Below are 19438 nucleotides of genomic sequence, written 5' to 3'. Positions count from 1 at the left end.
TTTTCCCTACACCATTTCTTCATATTTTCATCGTTTTATTGCACATCGTCTCCACCGTTTTTACATTGCATGAATAAAGTACACAAATGTCGGTTCAGCTAGTTTTATTGATTGCGGTTAAGAAAAAAAATTATTCAAAAAATCATATTTGCCACATCAATGAAACTCGTTAGCTCGCTCGATAGCTTGCTCGTTCGTGGAACTGATCGCTCGTTTGTTATAGATACGCTCGTTTCAACACTAGATAAGATCTAGACCTCCAGACCGGGCAGATAGACACGTTACTTTAAGACTTAGACCTATTGGTGACGTAACCAGTGTTCACAACTGGCGCGTGTAAGTGTGAAACCATGTGCTTGTGCGTGTTTTTGCTGGCTGTTGGGCGTTATGCGTGTGAAAACGCGCTGAAAGGGAAATTTCAAAATTGGATATTTCAGCGCGTATCAGGCGCGTACCGGCATGCATGCCAGCCACTTTGACTGGTGGGGTCGAAACAATAGTACTCGAAGGTGTCGCATTCGTTCAATAAGACTCGGATTGCTGCTTATTGTGAAAGCCTGAGTACGCATTTGGGCACGGATGAACCGCAAGCGTACCGCGTCCACCCGCCATGCAGTTGTGAACACAGCTTAACCCTTTACCGGCAAGTGCATTTTGTATATGAAATCCACAACATTGAGAAGGATGCCAATAACTCACAACGAATGCACATTTTGTATGTGCAAGTTATGTTTTCTTGGAAGTCTGGTACTACTTCTTGACCATGGAAAAATTTATTTTCACATACCACACACATACGCTGCTAAATTGGCACCTATACGTCTAAGCACGGAAATTATACATAGTGCAAATCGTCAGATTCCGACATTGACATGATACTGCCAAAACAAGTCGACTTCGGAGCGGAAACGAACGCCATAGCCATCACAGACTTTAGTAGACGTGCCTCCCTCGCAATTGAGAGCAGCATCGCCCCAGAATTGCTGTCCGACGGCTTGGTAAGGTCGTGCGCAAGTCGCGCTCCGCTGCCGTCACTCAGGTACGGAGAAAGTCGATGGCCTAAAATTCCGTCTCTGGGGGAATGTCGACACGGGGATCACTCTTGATGGCTTTCCCACAATCAGATTCTTCCAGGTACATCACGATGACATCGTCTTCAGCGGCAGGAGCTCCCGATATTTGCGCGAGAATTTACTTGGCGTGCGCTCCGCTCCGTAATTTGAAATTCGCTCGCATCGGCGGCTGGAACGAAGTATTTATCTATCTGTCGTCGGTCCCAGAGCGAAGGTCTGCTAGGTCCTCGTCGGAGAAGTCATCTGAGGACGGAAGGAACTCACTGCGCAAGAGGAAATGCATCTGACGACGTTTTGACGGAGGCAGACGGCATTGTCGGCGCGCGTGTATTTCCGTAAGTTTTCGATCGCGCAGTTCTCAATGAAATCAAATGGGACACGCGTAGATCTCTTCAGCTACGGATAGGATCATACCTAGGCTGTGTGAGGGCCACGGGAAATCCCCGTGGGCTGATGCTTCCTGTCATACCAGGCCTGGTTTTAGTATGCATGTCAAATGCGTCATTTACGACACATTCAAGTATGGCCGGGCTGCTGGCGGTAAAGAGTTAAGCCCAGAACGGCACATGACCTGTATAAACATACCTCGGCTGGTTTCAGAACTGCCTGGCAATCCTTCCAGTAGCATTCAGCAGTGGGTCTCATCCTGAAACAACAAAATTAGAATTTGAAATTTCATCATACACTAGTTCTTTAGGTGTGTGGATTGAAGTATCTCTTTGTATTCATTTATGGTTGTGTGTGTGTGTGTGTCTGGATCAAGTTTACCCACAACACCATTTTCTAGCCATTTACTCACTGATATAGACATGTATACCCTACACACAACCCCCACCCACACATACACACACAGAAACCCCCACCCATGACCCCCACCCCCACACACACACAACCCCCACACACACATACACACACACACAAACAACCCCCCCCCCCCCCACACACACACACAACCCCCACTCACACACCCACATACAACCCCCCCCCCCACACACACACAACCCCCCTCCCACACACACACAACCCCCCCCCCCCACACACACATACACGTCCCCCCAACCCCCCCCCCCCCCACACCCCCTCCCCCCAGCCCCCTCCCCCCCCCCCCCTCCACACACACTACACCATTATGTAGCCATGTACTCACTGGTAAGGAGATGTATACTCTACCCCCCCCCCCCCCACACACACACAACCCCCTCCCTCCCCCCCCCCACACACAACCCCCTCCTTCCCCCCCCCCCACACACACAACCCCCCCCCCCCCACACACACACACAGACACCCCCCACACACAACCCACACGCACAACCCTCACACACAACCCCACCCAAAACCTACCCCCCCCCCCACACACACAACCCTACCCACACCCCAGCCCCCCCTCCCACACACACACACCCACAACCCCACACACAACCCCTGCCAAAACCTACCCCCCCCCCCCACACACACACAACCCTACCCACACCCCAGCCCTCCCCCACAACCACAACCCCACACACAACCCCTGCCAAAACCTACCCCCCTACCCCCCCCCCCCACACACACACACACACAACCCTACCCACACCCCAGCCCCCCCCCCCCCCCCACACACACAACCCTACCCACACCCCAGCCCCCCCCCTACCCCACCCCGTCGGGTACTTTACTCTCTCAATGGGATCCCATGTACCAGAACAATAATAAATTATTGGTAGTGTGTAAAGTACCGCTATGTTTACACAACCAGAAGTTTGAGTACGAAAAACACACTGAGTTATGCCTGGCCCGCAGTCGGACCTTTTTTGGCCGGCGTTCTGACACCGACCCTGTCATAAAATCGGCTGACTGCCTAAGCGCACACAAATTTGTATTTTATTTTGCTGATCCAGCAAACTAGTCGTACAACCCGATATCGGCCGAAAAATCCGACGAGGGTTGACCAAACATAAGTTTGCAGTTTACAAAGCCAGAAATGGAGCATATTCTTCGCAACAAAGCACCATTGATTTCCTTTGTATGCTGCTGTGTGTGCACCCACTCACCCAGTCACTGGTGGTACAGAGCAACACTAAACTGTAGTAAACACACTATGGTATCTACACCATGCTGTCTACTATAGTAGTGGACATAGAAACCTGGTAGATTGACTGGGGCTGGCTGGCTGGCTGGCTGGCTGGCCACCTCAGCACAGAGTACAGAATGCTGTGTGCAGTGCACACGTTGATGGGATGAGACCAGCGCGCAACAGCGCATGCATGCATGTGTGAACATGCATGTGTGTACATGCATGTGTGTACATGCATGTGTGTACATGCATGTGTGTACATGCATGTGTGTACATGCACACTCTCTTCTGCCATTAGAGAGGTTCCGCATAACGTAATTACGTTAGTAAAAAACGTAGTCGATCTACGGAAAGTCTTACGTAAACTGCATGTGGATCTGGGTTCCGCCATACGGAGTTTTCAAATCACGTAGCTGCCCTTGGCAACTCCGAACGCGGCAGTGTACGACCAGATCGACCTGGGGAGAGAGTCATAAATTTGTACCCAATCCATTAACGGACCAGCTACGTTATCAGAGCCCTATCTACGTACTCTCCGTAGACAACTTTCCGTAAGTGGAGTGCAAACTCGCGAATTCACGGGTTTTCCCGCCCACTAACGTAAAGTTGCTCAACTTTACGTAGTGCGGAACCTCTCTAATATCGAACATCGTCTGTGATTGATTGGAGGTCCGCTCTACCACGTGCAAGCACTGAAAATCGGCCGACGTTTTGGCCAAAATATCGACCAGTCGATACATCGCAGAAAAAAACGAACGACACACTAGGCGATTGTCGCGCTGGTCTTGACGAAATTTCGTAGATGTACGATTCAATTTTGTCCGAAAAGTTTGACAAGTGGTAACATGGTATACCTATGTTGTAGGTACAGAACATAATATTCCACAGGAAAGGGAAGTGATTGACAATAATTGATACGTTTACAAATCAACTTCGGCTGTGCGAATGAGTTTCTATTTCCTTGTTAGCTGCACTAAAATGGAAACTTCAACTTTCATTGTAGTTTGAATGAACGTAATCGCGGAAAACGATAATCGTCAACCTGATCCACATCACGATACAAATAGTACAGTAGACTTAGCTCTGCTCACACAGGAATCACATTACATATAGTATAGACTATTACACTACACAATACATGCAGGAGCGGATAATCACACGATAGCCTTGCCACAATGGGAGAGGTTCAAGCCTGGAAACACTTGAAATAGGAGAAACGCTAGCAGTCACTACTTACCGATCTATGCGGTCTTCAAGGCAAAGTCGACAGTAGCGGTGTCCACACGGACCACTACGCGGCTGGTCAAGCACCTGGTGACAATGTGAGCAAAGGTACTTCTTCTCGCGAAATTTCACGTCCTGGAAAATCTCCGGAGGATATCCTTTTCGTTGAAAACGTGATTTGCGCCAGGGCATTGAGCCTGGGGGTTTGACCGCCATTGCTCCGACACTTAGCAGACTCGGAGGGAGGGTGCTAGCACGAATATCGTTGCAACGCAAGCAAATATGCTTGTGACTGAAAGTATCGAGTAGGTAATATTTCTTTTCTAAACTTGTTTCACTCGCTCGGAAACACACACACCAACACATCAACAGCAGCAGTGTGTGAAAAGTTACACAGACCAGGGTCGTGAATGTGTGAATCATCTACCATCTACCACACAGTGACAGTGGATCTATCACACAGACTAGTACAAGTGGCGAGATTCTGCGCTTGCATGGCATGCTCCTCCTGTCTTGCCCTGTCCAGACTCCAGACCACGGAGTCGTGTTTATACAACTCCCTGCTCCGCTCCAGACCTGCAAAGTCCAGGTCGGGTGTCAGGTTTGGTCCGGTGTGCTGTGATTGTAGAGTATGTCTGTCATTGTTCAGTCCTAGATCCTGCTCAATGAACTCCAGTCGCATCTCTCAAGTACGCGTCAGGCGTTGCGCAGCCCTACACCATGTACACGGTACACCTGCCAACACCACTGAACAATGGGCTGTGAAATGATGCGAGTCGCAAACTTGTCTTCAGTGACCCGACTGTGGACTGTAGACTGTAGACTGTAGACTGTAGACTGTAGACTGTAGACTGTAGACTGTAGACTGTAGACTGTAGACTGTAGACTGTAGACTGTAGACTGTAGACTGTAGACTGTAGACTGTAGACTGTAGACTGTAGACTGTAGACTGTAGACTGTAGACTGTAGACTGTAGACTGTAGACTGTAGACTGTAGACTGTAGACTGTAGACTGTAGACTGTAGACTGTAGACTGTAGACTGTAGACTGTAGACTGTAGACTGTAGACTGTAGACTGTAGACTGTAGACTGTAGACTGTAGACTGTAGACTGTAGACTGTAGACTGTAGACTGTAGACTGTAGACTGTAGACTGTAGACTGTAGACTGTAGACTGTAGACTGTAGACTGTAGACTGTAGACTGTAGACTGTAGACTGTAGACTGTAGACTGTAGACTGTAGACTGTAGACTGTAGACTGTAGACTGTAGACTGTAGACTGTAGACTGTAGACTGTAGACTGTAGACTGTAGACTGTAGACTGTAGACTGTAGACTGTAGACTGTAGACTGTAGACTGTAGACTGTAGACTGTAGACTGTAGACTGTAGACTGTAGACTGTAGACTGTAGACTGTAGACTGTAGACTGTAGACTGTAGACTGTAGACTGTAGACTGTAGACTGTAGACTGTAGACTGTAGACTGTAGACTGTAGACTGTAGACTGTAGACTGTAGACTGTAGACTGTAGACTGTAGACTGTAGACTGTAGACTGTAGACTGTAGACTGTAGACTGTAGACTGTAGACTGTAGACTGTAGACTGTAGACTGTAGACTGTAGACTGTAGACTGTAGACTGTAGACTGTAGACTGTAGACTGTAGACTGTAGACTGTAGACTGTAGACTGTAGACTGTACACTGTACACTGTACACTGTACACTGTACACTGTACACTGTACACTGTACACTGTACACTGTACACTGTAGACTGTAGACTGTAGACTGTAGACTGTAGACTGTAGACTGTAGACTGTAGACTGTAGACTGTACACTGTACACTGTACACTGTAGACTGTAGACTGTAGACTGTAGACTGTAGACTGGCTTTCATTGAGCAGCACTGTACTATTACCTTTTTACCATGGCTAAAAGTTGTTATTTTACCACTCATTCAGTGATGGTTGTCAGACTGGAAATTCGTACTACATGTCTAATGCGTTCAATGGTAGATAATGTCATGTAGACCCCTGGTGTCAACCAACATCTATACTACATTAAATATTTGATTACTTTGTGTGTAAAAATGGGTGTTTGTTGTCCAATCACCTAGATTTATGTGAGGAAAATTGGAGGTACTGCCTGACCAGTATCCCCAAGATACAAATGTAGATGTCAAAACGCTCAAAGCAAAATTTTAAATATTTGAAAAAGTCTACAGGTCTATCTATACCTGTACAATATAAAATACACTATAGACTATAGACTATAGTAGTGTTAGATTGTTTACCATTTTGACACTGCTATATCTACAGTCACACTAAGTAATTATTAAAACAGAGAGGTTCCAGGCTGTCCAAGAGAGTGCTCAATATGTTTTAACTAATTATTATACTGATAGCACTATGCATATGAAGTACATGTTGATTGTGTAAGTACATTGGACCACTTATAGCTTAGTGGAGGAGACAATGACCCTTTCGCTCGTTACTAGCCATTTCGCAAAGATGCTCGAAACATTTTCGAAACTTTTCGATGTTTCGGAAGAAATCGCAACTTTGGCAACTTTCTTCTTTTTCGGATGGTGAGCCAATTACATAATTGTGAAAAGAAGAAGGGCAAAATGTTACGAGTTATGATTAACTGTCCACGAACGTAACCAGATCTTATACAGTCAGCGAGTGCGACAAAATGATGCGTAGCTCGTGCTCTTCTTCATTGCGCTTTCCTTCCCCTCTTGGACCTTTCCGAACCTGAACCTTCTAAGTTGGAAGGTTGTTGGTTTGCGCCTTGGCGAAGTGTTGGAGCTAGGTGTCAGGTCGCCGAATGTCTCAGTACTCCTTGTCAGTTTTGTGCCATTTTGTCGCACTCGCTGACTGTATAAGATCTGGTTACGTTGGTGTATAGTTAGTCATAACTCGTACCATTTTGTCCTTCTTCTTTTCTTCTTTTTCGCGAACTATTTGGCAACATTTCCGCAACATTCGCTACATACAAAGCGAGCCTACTTGTTAAGTGTTATCTTACCTGACTTGAACTATTCTGTTACTGTTTTTCTTTCTTGTTTATCTGCCCATGACAAAGATCAGCTATTTTCACTTTTTAGACGTGTTGTACGAGTAGCATGTGATACACCATTTGATGCTGAGATTGTCCCGTTGTCCCGTTGTCCCGTTGCTAGCATTACTTTTAAAACATTCACAATATCACATATCATTTCCTATTTGTCTTCGTCATGTTTATTTATCAAGGCCTGTCAGCTGATTATCAGTTCTGTTCCCAGCAGTGTTCTCAATTAGAGTTACCCGTGACTATGATGCATTTCTAAATATCCCCATTCTGCTGTGTGCAATGTAGGTATACCAATGCATACTCGCTCATTTCTCTCCTGCCTTCAGACTCATTTTAGAGAAACAGTAGATCAACATTAGTTACGATAATGTGCATTCTCTTTTCCGTGCACTGGAATGATGTACTTCTGAAGTAGGATACATACAACAGGCTAGTACTGGCATTGTGTTGTGTTGTGCTTCACAGCAGTAAGGGATGTAGGAGTTTGCTGTCACTGCACTTCTGCTACATGTATTCCTTCTGCTCCTTTTTGTGTGTTTTGTCACAATAACTCTCCAAATTTAAGTTGCGATATTAGCCACTTTGGACCTTTTTCTGAGAATATGGATGCGACATCAGCAACTAGCACATGTTTGGCACGGTTGCGAAAAGCATAAGTTGCGACGAATTATGGCATCTTTGGGAAAGGCGATACGATACTCTCTATCGATCATAGTGGCAAAATGGTGCCTTATTCTATAACTTAGTGTACATGCAAGTCTAGGAATATATGGTCATAATGAATGTAAGAAAAGGTCAGGTGAACGTGTTCCACGAATCACAATCCTCACCCTACCTTCAATATATCTATTTGTCAGTCCAACTCGCAGCTGTACGTTTGACTCTGGTACTACTGTCACTTGTCAATGAAACTGACATGTCAGCTCACAGACACAGGGTCCCAGGGACTTCCCCTATCGAGCCCTGCTGCTGCATCATGTACATGTCTGTGTCTAGTTCCTACACTGCATACGTAGAATATCTCCATGCAGTCTGTCATCACGTGATCACTACAATCATGCAGCACCTGCTTGATCACCGCTGCAATCTGGAGACAGAGCCTCATACTATGAGTCATAGAGATTATTTTTTTAGTGAGTGCACCTTCTAGGCCTGGGCGGATAATGCTAGTTATTTTGCGGGATAATGCTAATGGCAATGCCAGAAAAACTGTATCATAATGCTACTTATAATGCTGCTGTTCCTCTGTAATGCCAGCAATTCACCAGTAGTAAGTATGGAAAAATGGCTTGTTTGGGCAGTATTGTGCACGTTTCGTAATTCTACGTAGACGGCATGGAAAATGCTAGAAAATCATGATCATAAAGCTAATTTTATGCTGCTATTGCTCCATAACGCCAGCAAAACCGCAATAGTATGTATGGAAAATTGGAAATGGCTTAGTTTGGACAATCCTATGCAGGTTGTGCAGTTCTATGTACAAGGCATGTAACGTCCATTTTTGTAGCGGCCAAAACTTCCATATTTGAGTATAATGCCACTTTTGTGGAAATGTAGTGTTATAATGCTAGCATAATGCTCGTTGCAAATCGCACACTATAATGCTACTTATAAAACAGAGAGGTTACAGGCTGATCAAGAGAGTGCTCAATACCGAGTGGTAGAGCTGGTTCAAACAATAGGAGGACAGAGAAAGTGTTTTTACTCCGAGTTTCACGCACTAAGCGATCATCAGAAAACAGTAATGAGAAATCTGGATCAGTGTTGGTTTATATACTCACAAAGCAAAGTGTAAATAGCTGCAGCATGGCGCAAATCTAAAAGTTGTGAATGGCGGCAGTGTAAAGCGTGAATGACTGCATCGTGAGGCAAATCCAAAAGTAAAAGTGTGAATGACAGAGTGGTGAAAGGTGACAACCACTGGAGCCGGTTGTCTCTTACTTAATTAGGTGATGGCTGTAGATGGTTTAAAGTTCCGAAGGTAGTACCTATTCTCATGGCGACACTTCGACACAAGCTCACTCCTTTTGTTGAGAGAGAGGTGCTTGGGTGCTTGCGCGATTGCCAATTTTTCTGCCAGGCACAGGTTGCACCTTTTGCTTTTGTTGCTGTAGGCCGCTGCTCTGCGGTGTACCGCTCATTGAATGCTGCATGCCTTTCCTTCATCCTTTTTGGTCCAGACGTACTGTGATAGGCGGGTGTCCTTCTCGTGTTGTCTGTGGCGGAATGAGGATTGGTGGTTATAATAGCGTTGTTTGAATGTTGTTGCTGTTAATCCAGTATACTCCTTCTTCTCCATACCTGTGGTGACTCTTGCCTTATACACGATGCTCTCCGTTAGACACGCTCCGTCCAGTGGACATGAGTCTTTCGCCCGACAGTTACAAGTCCTGGTATCGTTGTCACCTCCGTTGACTTGTTTCTTGGTTCGTAGAATCGTGTTATTGTGTTGTTTGATGATAGTGGCCATATTCTGCATGCAAATGTAGCTAACCTTTACAGAGTTCCGGTTGAAGATTTTGTTGAGGCTTGAGCCTTTGGGGAAGTGTTTGGCCACTAGCTGGAGGAAGCGATGTCCGACGTCGGTGGCGACGTTCTTGCTACATGGTGGGTTGAACCATATGATATTCCGGGGGCGATTCCTTTTCTTCTTCTTTTTTGTCTCGTCCGCTTTACGCTCGTCTAAATACTGTACATTCTCCCGGTATCCACTCTTCCTCAGCGCGTCACTGTAGATCCGAGTCGCATTTCTGAAGACGTCTTCATCATTGGAAATATCCGTTAGTCTTCTGCTGATCGATGCAGATAGGTTCTGGATGATTGTAGGTGGATGATTGGACTGGCAGTTGATGTACATCGGCTTGTCGTTCGGTTTCCGGTAAGGGCAGTACTTTCCGGTGGTCAGGTCCAATGTCACGTCCAGAAAGTCGACTCTCTTCAGGTTTGTTTGTATCGTTATCTTCAGTCCGGGGTTCTGGAATATTTTGGTCATCTCCTTTCTTATTCGGTCAGCTTCATGTCCTGATGCATTCCTGAACACAGCCAGGCCGTCGTCGCGATACAACCCGGCGTCTCTGCCGTTGAACACGTCCGCTATCATGGCGAGGGCGAAGGCTCCAACAAGCTCACACACCTCAGCCTCATCATAGCACCCCATTGTCACGTCAAAGTGCTCGTTGTGTCTCTTCACCCAGCGCCTGTCCAAGCCAAACAGCAGTGATCGCCTGGCGTGGAATATTGTGTCACCCTTCTCCTGGGAGATGTCCGTGTAGGGGCGGGCGAATTCGACGGATCTCTGGAGGAGGTCTTCGGAGATTGTGGGGTAGAAATCTACGATGTCAAAGCACACGAATATGCAGTTTTCTTTCTCTGGTATTCTTTAGAACCACACTATCACCGCTGCCGTGTTCCTCCATGCATTAGTCTGCAGCTGGGGACGGAGCTGTTTTAGAGCGGTATCCAGTATAGACGTCGAGACTATGCCGATTTCACTCTTTGAGGTATTAATGAGCCGGCATGGCAGGGACCGGAAAAGTTGTCTTAGATATAATGCTAGCATTATCCCCCCAGGTAGGCCTGGGGGGATAATGCTAGCTCCGTCCCCAGCTGCAGACTAATGCATGGAGGAACACAGCAGCGGTGATAGAGTGGTTCTCAAGAATACCAGAGAAAGAAAACTGAGAGGAGACCATCGACTGTGCAAGCTATGGAGTATGGTTATTGCTCTAATAATTAAACAAATGAGGTATAGTTGTTGTTCGGTCATGGTGGAAGGAGAGGTGGAGCTATGGGAGAGATGAGCTGATTATTCCCAGGATGAGGGTGACATCGGTTGGACGAGTATGACGAATTGACGATTACGAAGACAGCTCCCTTTTGAAAATTATCATGTTCAACTGTCTTCGTAATCGTGAATTCGTCATACTCGTCCAACTATACCTCATTTGTTTAATTATTAGAGCAATAACCATACTCCATAGCTTGCACAGTCGATGGTCTCCTCCAGCGCGCTTCTTTGCACACCTTTGCGGAAAAGTTGCGAAGTAGTTGTTTTGGAAAATGAAGAAAGTTGCGATTTCTTCCAAAACAACGGAAAGTGGCGGAAAAAGTGGTGAGCATCTTTGGAAAAGGGCTACTCCGAACCTTTTACCATTCAGACCACCAGCACTGATCAGGTGCATTGTACACAATTGTGTAGCTTACATACTAGAATTGTGGTACAATCATGTAGTTATGCTCCTACCTCCGAAAGGATGCCAAATTATGCTCCAAATTTTCAACCACCAAATTATGCCAATAATTATATAATCCGCCGGTGCCTAACGTCCGCTGTCCGGCGTCTACTAATTATGCCCAGTGTAATGCCAGTAATGGCCTGTCGTGACGGCGGGCAGTGGAATCCGTTCCTGCCCGTCGTCACTTGACGACGGGCAGTGGATCCAGTTCCATCAACTGTTCTTTGTACTAGTGTAGTACTAGCGTATTATCTCTTAGGGGGTGATTATATGTGCAGCTCCAGCCCGGGCTGGTCGACAGGCGGGCCAGCCCGCCTGCAACGGGATCTCGGGGTGGTACACAAATCCACACAAAACCTGTGGTGCGTTTACATGGCAAGCGGGCTGGCCCGGCGAGGCGGGATCCCGCCTCGAGGCACCCGGGATCCCGGCTAGGCGGGCCAGAAAAAGCACATATAAACAGACCAGCCCGGGCCAGAGTTGTATTATTATGGTGTCTACACTGCGTTCATACTACAAAATAGGTACTTTTACCTTTTGAGGGTAGCTATAAAGAGGATTCCCGATATTGTCTTGAAAATCTATGAAGCTTTTTGTACAGCAACAAGAAGGACGTACAGTGAGCACTGTTTATTTGTCGACATGCATGATTTACATTAAAGTGGAAGGGGAACTACTTGCAAATTACTTTGATATGGACAGCTAAAAATGTGAAAAACAGGGAAAAGAAACGAGGTGATACAACACACCAAACATGTGCCACAGCGCGAAAAGAAATCAGCAGAAGAATACATTGTATGAGAAAAAAAGTTTTTAGGTTTATAACCTGAGTATGGCTTGCAGCCCTGCGTTTCAGCCCGGGGCAGCACACTACAGTCGTAGTGTATTTGGTACATACTCACAACGGGCTGGCGTGTGCTCAGCGCATATAAACTCACTGCGGGCTGGCGACCAGCCCGGCCTTGCACATGTAAACACCCTTGGCGGGCTGGCCCGCTTGCTCCAGCCCGGGCTGGAGTTGCACATATAATAGGCCCCTAAGATAAGCACAGTCTCCAATAATAGCATGTCTCCAATAATAGAACACCTTGGGGCAGCATTCAAAAAATACTCTGCTCAGTCTCCATTATAAGCACACTGTGTAAATTCATTGTCTGTACCGGCGAAAAACCCTGAAATGTGTGTCTGACATGAATTTGGCATGGCAACATGCCTCTGAAATGAGGTTGAAATATAATGGAACAGTCTCCAATATATTAATAACGGAACGTCTCCATTAATAGCACGGGGCGGAGGTACATTGAAAAAATAAAGGACCGTGCTTATATTAGAGATAATACGGTATTACTAGTACTGCAATATACACCCAGGTATACCGGTAGTACAACTACCGGTAATACTTACAAGCGAAATCGCTCACCGCTGCTTGTGAACAGTTACTATGGTTACCATTGCATTGGTAGCGTGTGTGTTTGTTGTGTGTTTTTGTAGTGTTGTGTGTTCGCTTGTACAATCATGTATGTTTCGGTGTTACCATGGGGACCAACTGATCAAGTAAGTACATAATGGGCGCTTTCGATTACACGTGTCATAGCCCGAGAGTGAGGGCTTGTAACTTTTAACTACTGCTGATAGCTACTGTGCGTAGAACGTGGACACACTGTGTCTTCCGGACCGTAGTTGGAACAGTTATTATACAATATAATATACGGTGTGTGCCGGCGAGGTCACCTACCCAGTGAGACTGTAAAATGATAGGTTTGGCTGCTGTCAATAGATGAAGCGCACGACTGTGCATTTGCAGTAGAAAGTGCAATACCTGTAGTTATGAATTCGCTTTATAGTAGTAGTAAGCTAGGTGTGGATGTGCGTGATTGCACCTGCTTGACCATTGACTGGCTATGCTTTTAATCAAGTACATGTTGCGGTCCAGACGCCGGGTCTAGGCTTGCCCCGTTCTAATACCCTTTCACACTTTGCGTATCTTATGATGACAGCCGCTTCTAGATCACGCAGACCTGTGCGTGTGCGTGTGTGCGTGTGCGTGTCCGATCGCCGTTCCGCGCAGCGGACAAAGTTGCAGTTCAGCTGCATGTTTAGCAAGTACTATCGCTACTGCCGCTGCTTGCTGTTTTCTACGATGTGTTATATCATGGCATGCTGCTGCTTTTAGCGAGAGGTTCTTTCGGTGCTCTTCTTCCAAACAGAAACATATTCTCTGCTCTGACGAGATCAGTTGGTGTGTGTGTGTGTTGGGATTAGGATTGGGTGAAGTTGCGTTCCGTACCAGCCGTGGCTACACTGGTCACGAAACGTTCCGAGGGTTAGAGACGACACAGCCATGGGCGAGACTAACCGGAACACGCTCCCCGAGCGAGTTATCACAAGTGGTGCTGTGACCAGGATGGCTGGCAAGAACGAGGCAACAAAGTTCACCATTCCTAGAAGAGGCGCGAAGATCTCGGCCAGGCGCTTGTAGACGGTGCAAGCGCAGTCTAAGTATATTGAAGATGTTCAATGTATCCTGCCTCACTACTGGTTGTGTTGTGGGTGCGGGAACTGGCCTCCACCAGGGAATAAAGAGGTTTGTTCTCTGTTGTGCTCGATTGGCATGGCGCAGTGATGACTGAGCTGCCTTTTGTGATGAGAATTGCATGCTGCATGATGGGCATACAGTTCGTAAGGAGGGGTATGGATGTGTCGTATCTCTCTAGTCTGTTTGGTCTAGTCCTCAGGCTGGGATGCCAGCCGGAGTGATTAGGGTGAACTATTGGCGGCCTTGTGCGCGAGTCATGGCATGATGTTGAGAGGCATGCATGATGCGGCTTGCACTGGTCGGCTAGGCTAAATGTGTGATGAACGGGAATCCGGATGGCGCACGAGGCTACGCGAGATGTCGCGAGTCAGGCGTGGGATCGGGAAACTTGATGCGACGGTGGTCGCTTGGCATGTTCACACGGCGGTTAGGGTTACAGTGGTTGAGTACGCTGTGCCCACGTGCAATTGGGGTGTGCACTCGTAGGCGCGCGCGTGCCGTGATCGGACGGCAGCGGCGTGGCTGAGTATACCAGGCGAGCTGAGGTGAAGAAGACTGAGTTCTTCGCGGATCAGTCGTCCTGCTAGCCCTATTGTTTTGTCTACTTTGCTCGTTCTTTTGCTGTGTTGACGATGGCTCAGCAACAGCAACAACAAGGCAGAGGTGTGAATGCGCCTGCTGCAAATGTTCATCAACCGTTAGTAGCTGGTGGTGCTGCTGCGGTGGGTGGCCCTGGTGCAGTGATGGCTGCAGCAGGGGGAGCGGTAGCTGGTGCTGGAGGAGCGCCAGCTGCTCCAGCGTTCGGGAGGCCTGCGGTGATGCCCGAGGCCTACGATGGTTCCGGAGACTGGGTGGCGTATATCCAGTACTTCGATCAGTGCGCGCAGGTGAACGGGTGGAATGACCCGCAGAAAGCGCAGTACTTAGCGGTACGCCTCAGAGGTGGGGCGCAACGCTTTTTGGCTACTATACCGGCTGCAAGACGGGCCGTATGGCAGCATGTGAGTGCGGACCTTGAGCGAAGGTTCGCACCACCTGCTAATGAGCGGCAGTTTAAGGCTCAATTCCGCACGAGGAGGCGTAAATCCGGTGAGGATTTAGCGCATCTGGCGGATGATCTGCGTCGGCTGGTGGTGCGGGCGTACCCCAATATGCCGGGTGGGTTACAGGATGAGCTGGTGAGGGACCAGTTCATCGAGGCGGTATCTCCTGTGGCTTTGAGAGTGAGGCTGCAGGAGAATCCTCCGGCGACGGTGCAGGCGGCATTAGAGATGGCGCTGCACCTGGAAAAGGTTTGGCGAAGTGTTGACTTGCCAAGCGAAGCTCCGCAGAGGCTGGTGGGCCCCTACGGAGAGAGCCCGCAAACACAGTTGGTGACGGCCGCTGTGGATGTTGCTGAGGCTCCAGCGAGAGGACAGACGGACGTCCTCGAGCGTACTTTGAGCAGCCTGGTGAGGACGCTCGACCAACTACTGGAGAGGCGTGATGCTCCAAGTGGTCAAGGAGGGCGAGGCCGAGGAAGAACTCGGGATCAGGAGCCCGCTCGACGAGTGAAGATGTTCACTTGTTGGAACTGTGGTGAACCGGGCCACAGGGCAGCCCAATGTCCTCGTGAAGTGCAGACGGGGCGCGGAGGATACGATGGCTCGAGGAGAGGGCCTTTGGGAAACGGCCAGTGACTGGGGCGATGGCCCACGTGCCTGGTCAGACCATTTCTTTGGGTCGAGAGTGTAATCCGACAGCACCTGATGAGCGTGCTGTCGAACAATCCATTCCTATGGTCGGATGCGACTCTGGAACGGGGATGTTGACCACGGGGACAATCGATGGGTTGTCAGTGGAGATGCTGGTAGATACTGGAGCGGCTGTAAGCTTAGTATCTGCGGATCTAGCCAGGAAGCTGGGCTACGATCCGGATCGACTCACGGCGGATGCGCCTGGGTTGAAGTTTTGTGGGGCAGATGGTAAGCCTCTGGTGGTGAATGGAAAAGTGGTTGTTCACCTTGGCGTTCAAGGATGTGTTTGTTCGCCGGAAATGCGGGTAGTCGATGGGCTACGATTTCCATGTGTGCTGGGACGTGATGTGCTGTCCAGCATTCCCTGTAACATAACCTCTACGAATGGCAAGCTATGTTTCAAGGTCGAAGAAAGGCGAGGGAGTGGTGCAGATGAGGCTCCGCTCCGCTTGCAGGAGAAGATTGTTCTCCCACCACACCACGAGATGACCGTGGCGGCTGTGGTGGACACTCTTGCATTCGATGGGATGCCAGAGTTGGGGCTCACGGAACCAGATTGTGGGACTGCGAGCGACCCTGGTCTCTTGGTGGCAAAGTGTGTTGTGCGGCCACAAGAGAATCGTGTTCCCGTGCGATTGATGAATTGCACGGCGGAACAAATCACTCTGCCCAAGAGAGCCCAGATTGGCAAGCTGTGTGCAGTTGCAACTGTGGTGGACGGTAGTGAAGAGTTGGACGAGGCGAATGACTGGTGTAGCTACGGGGCTAACCAGGATTTGTGGTCTGTACTGCGAGTGGGGAACCCCGATGGTGGTCCCGGCGCAGGGAAGCGCTCTCCAGGCGGGAAGAGGCTGCTTGAAACCGGTGGTGGTGATGACGATGGTCGGTCACACCATTGTGCGATGAGGGATGATGAGGCAGTACACGAGGCCGACGTTGACCAGCGTGGTCGTGGTACGATGCCTGATGGCTGTTGCTCTCAGGAGGGTAACCGGGAGGCATGCTCCCCACCTGATACAGGCAACAGCGAGCAGCCTGTGGTTGAGGCCGAGCAGTTGGCTAGGCTCAGAACCTTGGTCGAGCAGTACAGATGTGTATTCGCTATGAACATGTCCGAGCTGGGTCGGACAGACGTGTTGAAACACGAGATTAGGACTAGCTGTGATGGTCCAGTCTATGAGCCCGCAAGGAGATTGCCTTGGAGCTCGCGAGAAACATGTCGGAAGTTGGTTGACGACATGCTTGAACAGGGTGTGATCGAAGAATCGGTCAGTCCATGGTCTTCACCAGTTGTGTTGGTGCGGAAGAAGGACGGATCGACGAGGTTCTGTGTTGATTATCGGAGAGTCAATGCGATAACCGTGAAAGATCCATACCCACTCCCGCGTATTGATGATACGTTGGACGCGTTGGGCGGTGCGATGTACTTCTCGACGCTTGATCTGTGCTCTGGGTATCATCAGATGCCAATGGACGAGGCAGACAAGGCCAAGACGGCATTTTCCACGCCTGATGGGCACTATGAGTTCAATGTGATGCCATTTGGTGTGTGCAATGGCCCGAGCTCATTTCAACGGCTGATGAGTGCCGTTTTGCGAGGTTTGCAGTGGCAGATGTGCCTGGTATACCTCGATGATATTATCGTGTTCTCAAAGACGTTTGACGAACACTTGGAACGACTGGAAGCAGTGTTCCAAAGACTACTGGAGGCTGGTCTTCGGTTGAAACCCTCGAAATGTCATCTGTTGAGGACAGAAGTCAATTTCTTGGGTCATGTTGTCACGAAGGATGGTGTGCGCACCGATCCGGACAAGATTGAGACCGTGTCAGAGTGGCGGTGCCCAAAGAACGTAGCAGAGGTGCGTTCTTTTATGGGTTTCTGTGGCTACTATCGACGGTTTGTGAAGGATTTTGCATCCATTTCTCGGCCGCTGGTGAAGCTGACGAGGCAAAACCAGAGGTTTTCATGGGATGGCGAGTGTGAGATCGCATTCCAATTGCTGAAACAGAAGATGTCTTCAGCACCCACGTTGGCGTATCCGAGGTTTGAGACCGATGCGCCCCCATTTGTAGTCGATGTGGACGCAAGTGGTCGTGGTTTGGGAGCTGTGTTGTCCCAGACCGACGCAGATGGTCGGGAGCGACCTATTGCGTATGCAAGCAGAGGGTTGAACTCTGCAGAGAGGAATTATGGCTCGACGAAGAGTGAACTCCTCGGACTAGTGTGGGCATTTAGGCATTTCAGATGCTATTTGCTGGGTCGAAGGTTTGTCGTGCGCACAGACCATCAAGCACTAAAATACCTGAACCGTTTCAAAGAACCAAGTGCGATCGTGGCGCGGTGGCTTGAGTTTCTGAGTGATTTCGATTACGAGGTGCGTTATCGGAAAGGTAAAGTCCATGCCAATGCTGATGGCTTGTCTCGACAAGTGCAGGATCAGAGGTGTGGCACCACAGTCCCTGATGAGGTGATCGCTGTGGTATCAGACGAAAGGAGCTCAGTGGCGAATGCTGAGTCGGTCCAGAGTGACCTTCCTACGCCCTTTGTGCGGCGACGAAACTGGACATCAGCTGATTGGGCTGATGCTCAGCAACGTGATCATGAATTGACACGGCTGAGTGAGTGGCTCAGCTCCGGGTCATCTTCGCCTGACTTGACTGGTGTTAGTCCGGCTCTGAGGCATTATTTCCGAGGACGAAAATGTCTTGTGGTGCGAGAGGACGTGATATGTCGCGTTTTGCACAGTGAGAACGCAGGAGAGGGCACAAAGTTTCAAATTTTGGTGCCAGTTGCGTTGCGCGGTCAGGTGCTGAGTGAGTACCATGATCATCTAGGTCACTTAGGTGTGACTAGAACGTATCACCAGATTCAGTCCAAGCTCTTCTGGTATGGCATGAAGAGAGATGTGGAAGACTGGATTGGTAGTTGTGCGTCGTGCAGTCGACGATCGAGACCTGTGGGACGTGGAAGTGGCGCACCACTAGAGGTCACTTGGTCGGGATATCCATTCGAGAGAGTTGGAATGGATTTGATTCCCGGATTGCCAGAGACAGATGCTGGCAACAAGCACATTTTGGTAATTGTTGACTATTTTACCAAATGGGTTGAAGCGTATCCGCTGAAAAGGATGGATGCATCCACGATAGCTTCAAAGTTTGTGAGTGAGTTTGTTGCAAGGTTTGGAGCACCGGAGAGTGTGCACACTGACCAGGGCAAAAACTTTGACTCCAGATTGTTCAGAGATGTCTGTTCAATGCTTGGTATTAAAAAGACCAGGACGACGGCTTATCACCCTGCTGGAAATGGGTTGGTAGAGCGTTTTAATCAGACATTGGAGAAGATGATTTCTCACTATGTCGATGTGCATCAGCGAGATTGGGATGTGCATTTGCCGGCGGTTTTGATGGCTTACAGAGCCACGCCTCAGGCGAGTACGGGTTACACGCCTGCGTATCTACTGTTCGGTAGACAGATGTGTCTGCCACAGGATGTCGCTTATGGCTTACCACCT

General features: G+C 48.6%; 1 protein-coding gene across 1 annotated transcript in view; it reads right to left on the bottom strand.

The window, feature by feature from the left end:
- The window catches only part of LOC135811247 (uncharacterized), a 170319-nt gene extending 165528 nt beyond the window's left edge, over positions 1–4791 (bottom strand). The window contains exons 1-2 of the mRNA XM_065324444.1: positions 4364–4791; positions 1659–1719 (exon numbers count right to left, since the gene is read on the bottom strand). Coding sequence (XP_065180516.1) covers positions 1659–1719; positions 4364–4773 — 471 coding nt within the window. The 5' untranslated portion in view covers positions 4774–4791. The remainder of the gene's footprint in view (positions 1–1658; positions 1720–4363) is intronic.
- Between the last annotated feature and the right edge of the window lie 14647 nt (positions 4792–19438).

The sequence above is a fragment of the Sycon ciliatum genome, chromosome 3, assembly GCF_964019385.1.
Source record: "Sycon ciliatum chromosome 3, ocSycCili1.1, whole genome shotgun sequence".
NCBI classification, from domain to species: domain Eukaryota; kingdom Metazoa; phylum Porifera; class Calcarea; order Leucosolenida; family Sycettidae; genus Sycon; species Sycon ciliatum.
Note: the sequence above shows the minus strand (reverse complement) of the source record. Positions and strands in the feature narration are given on the sequence as shown.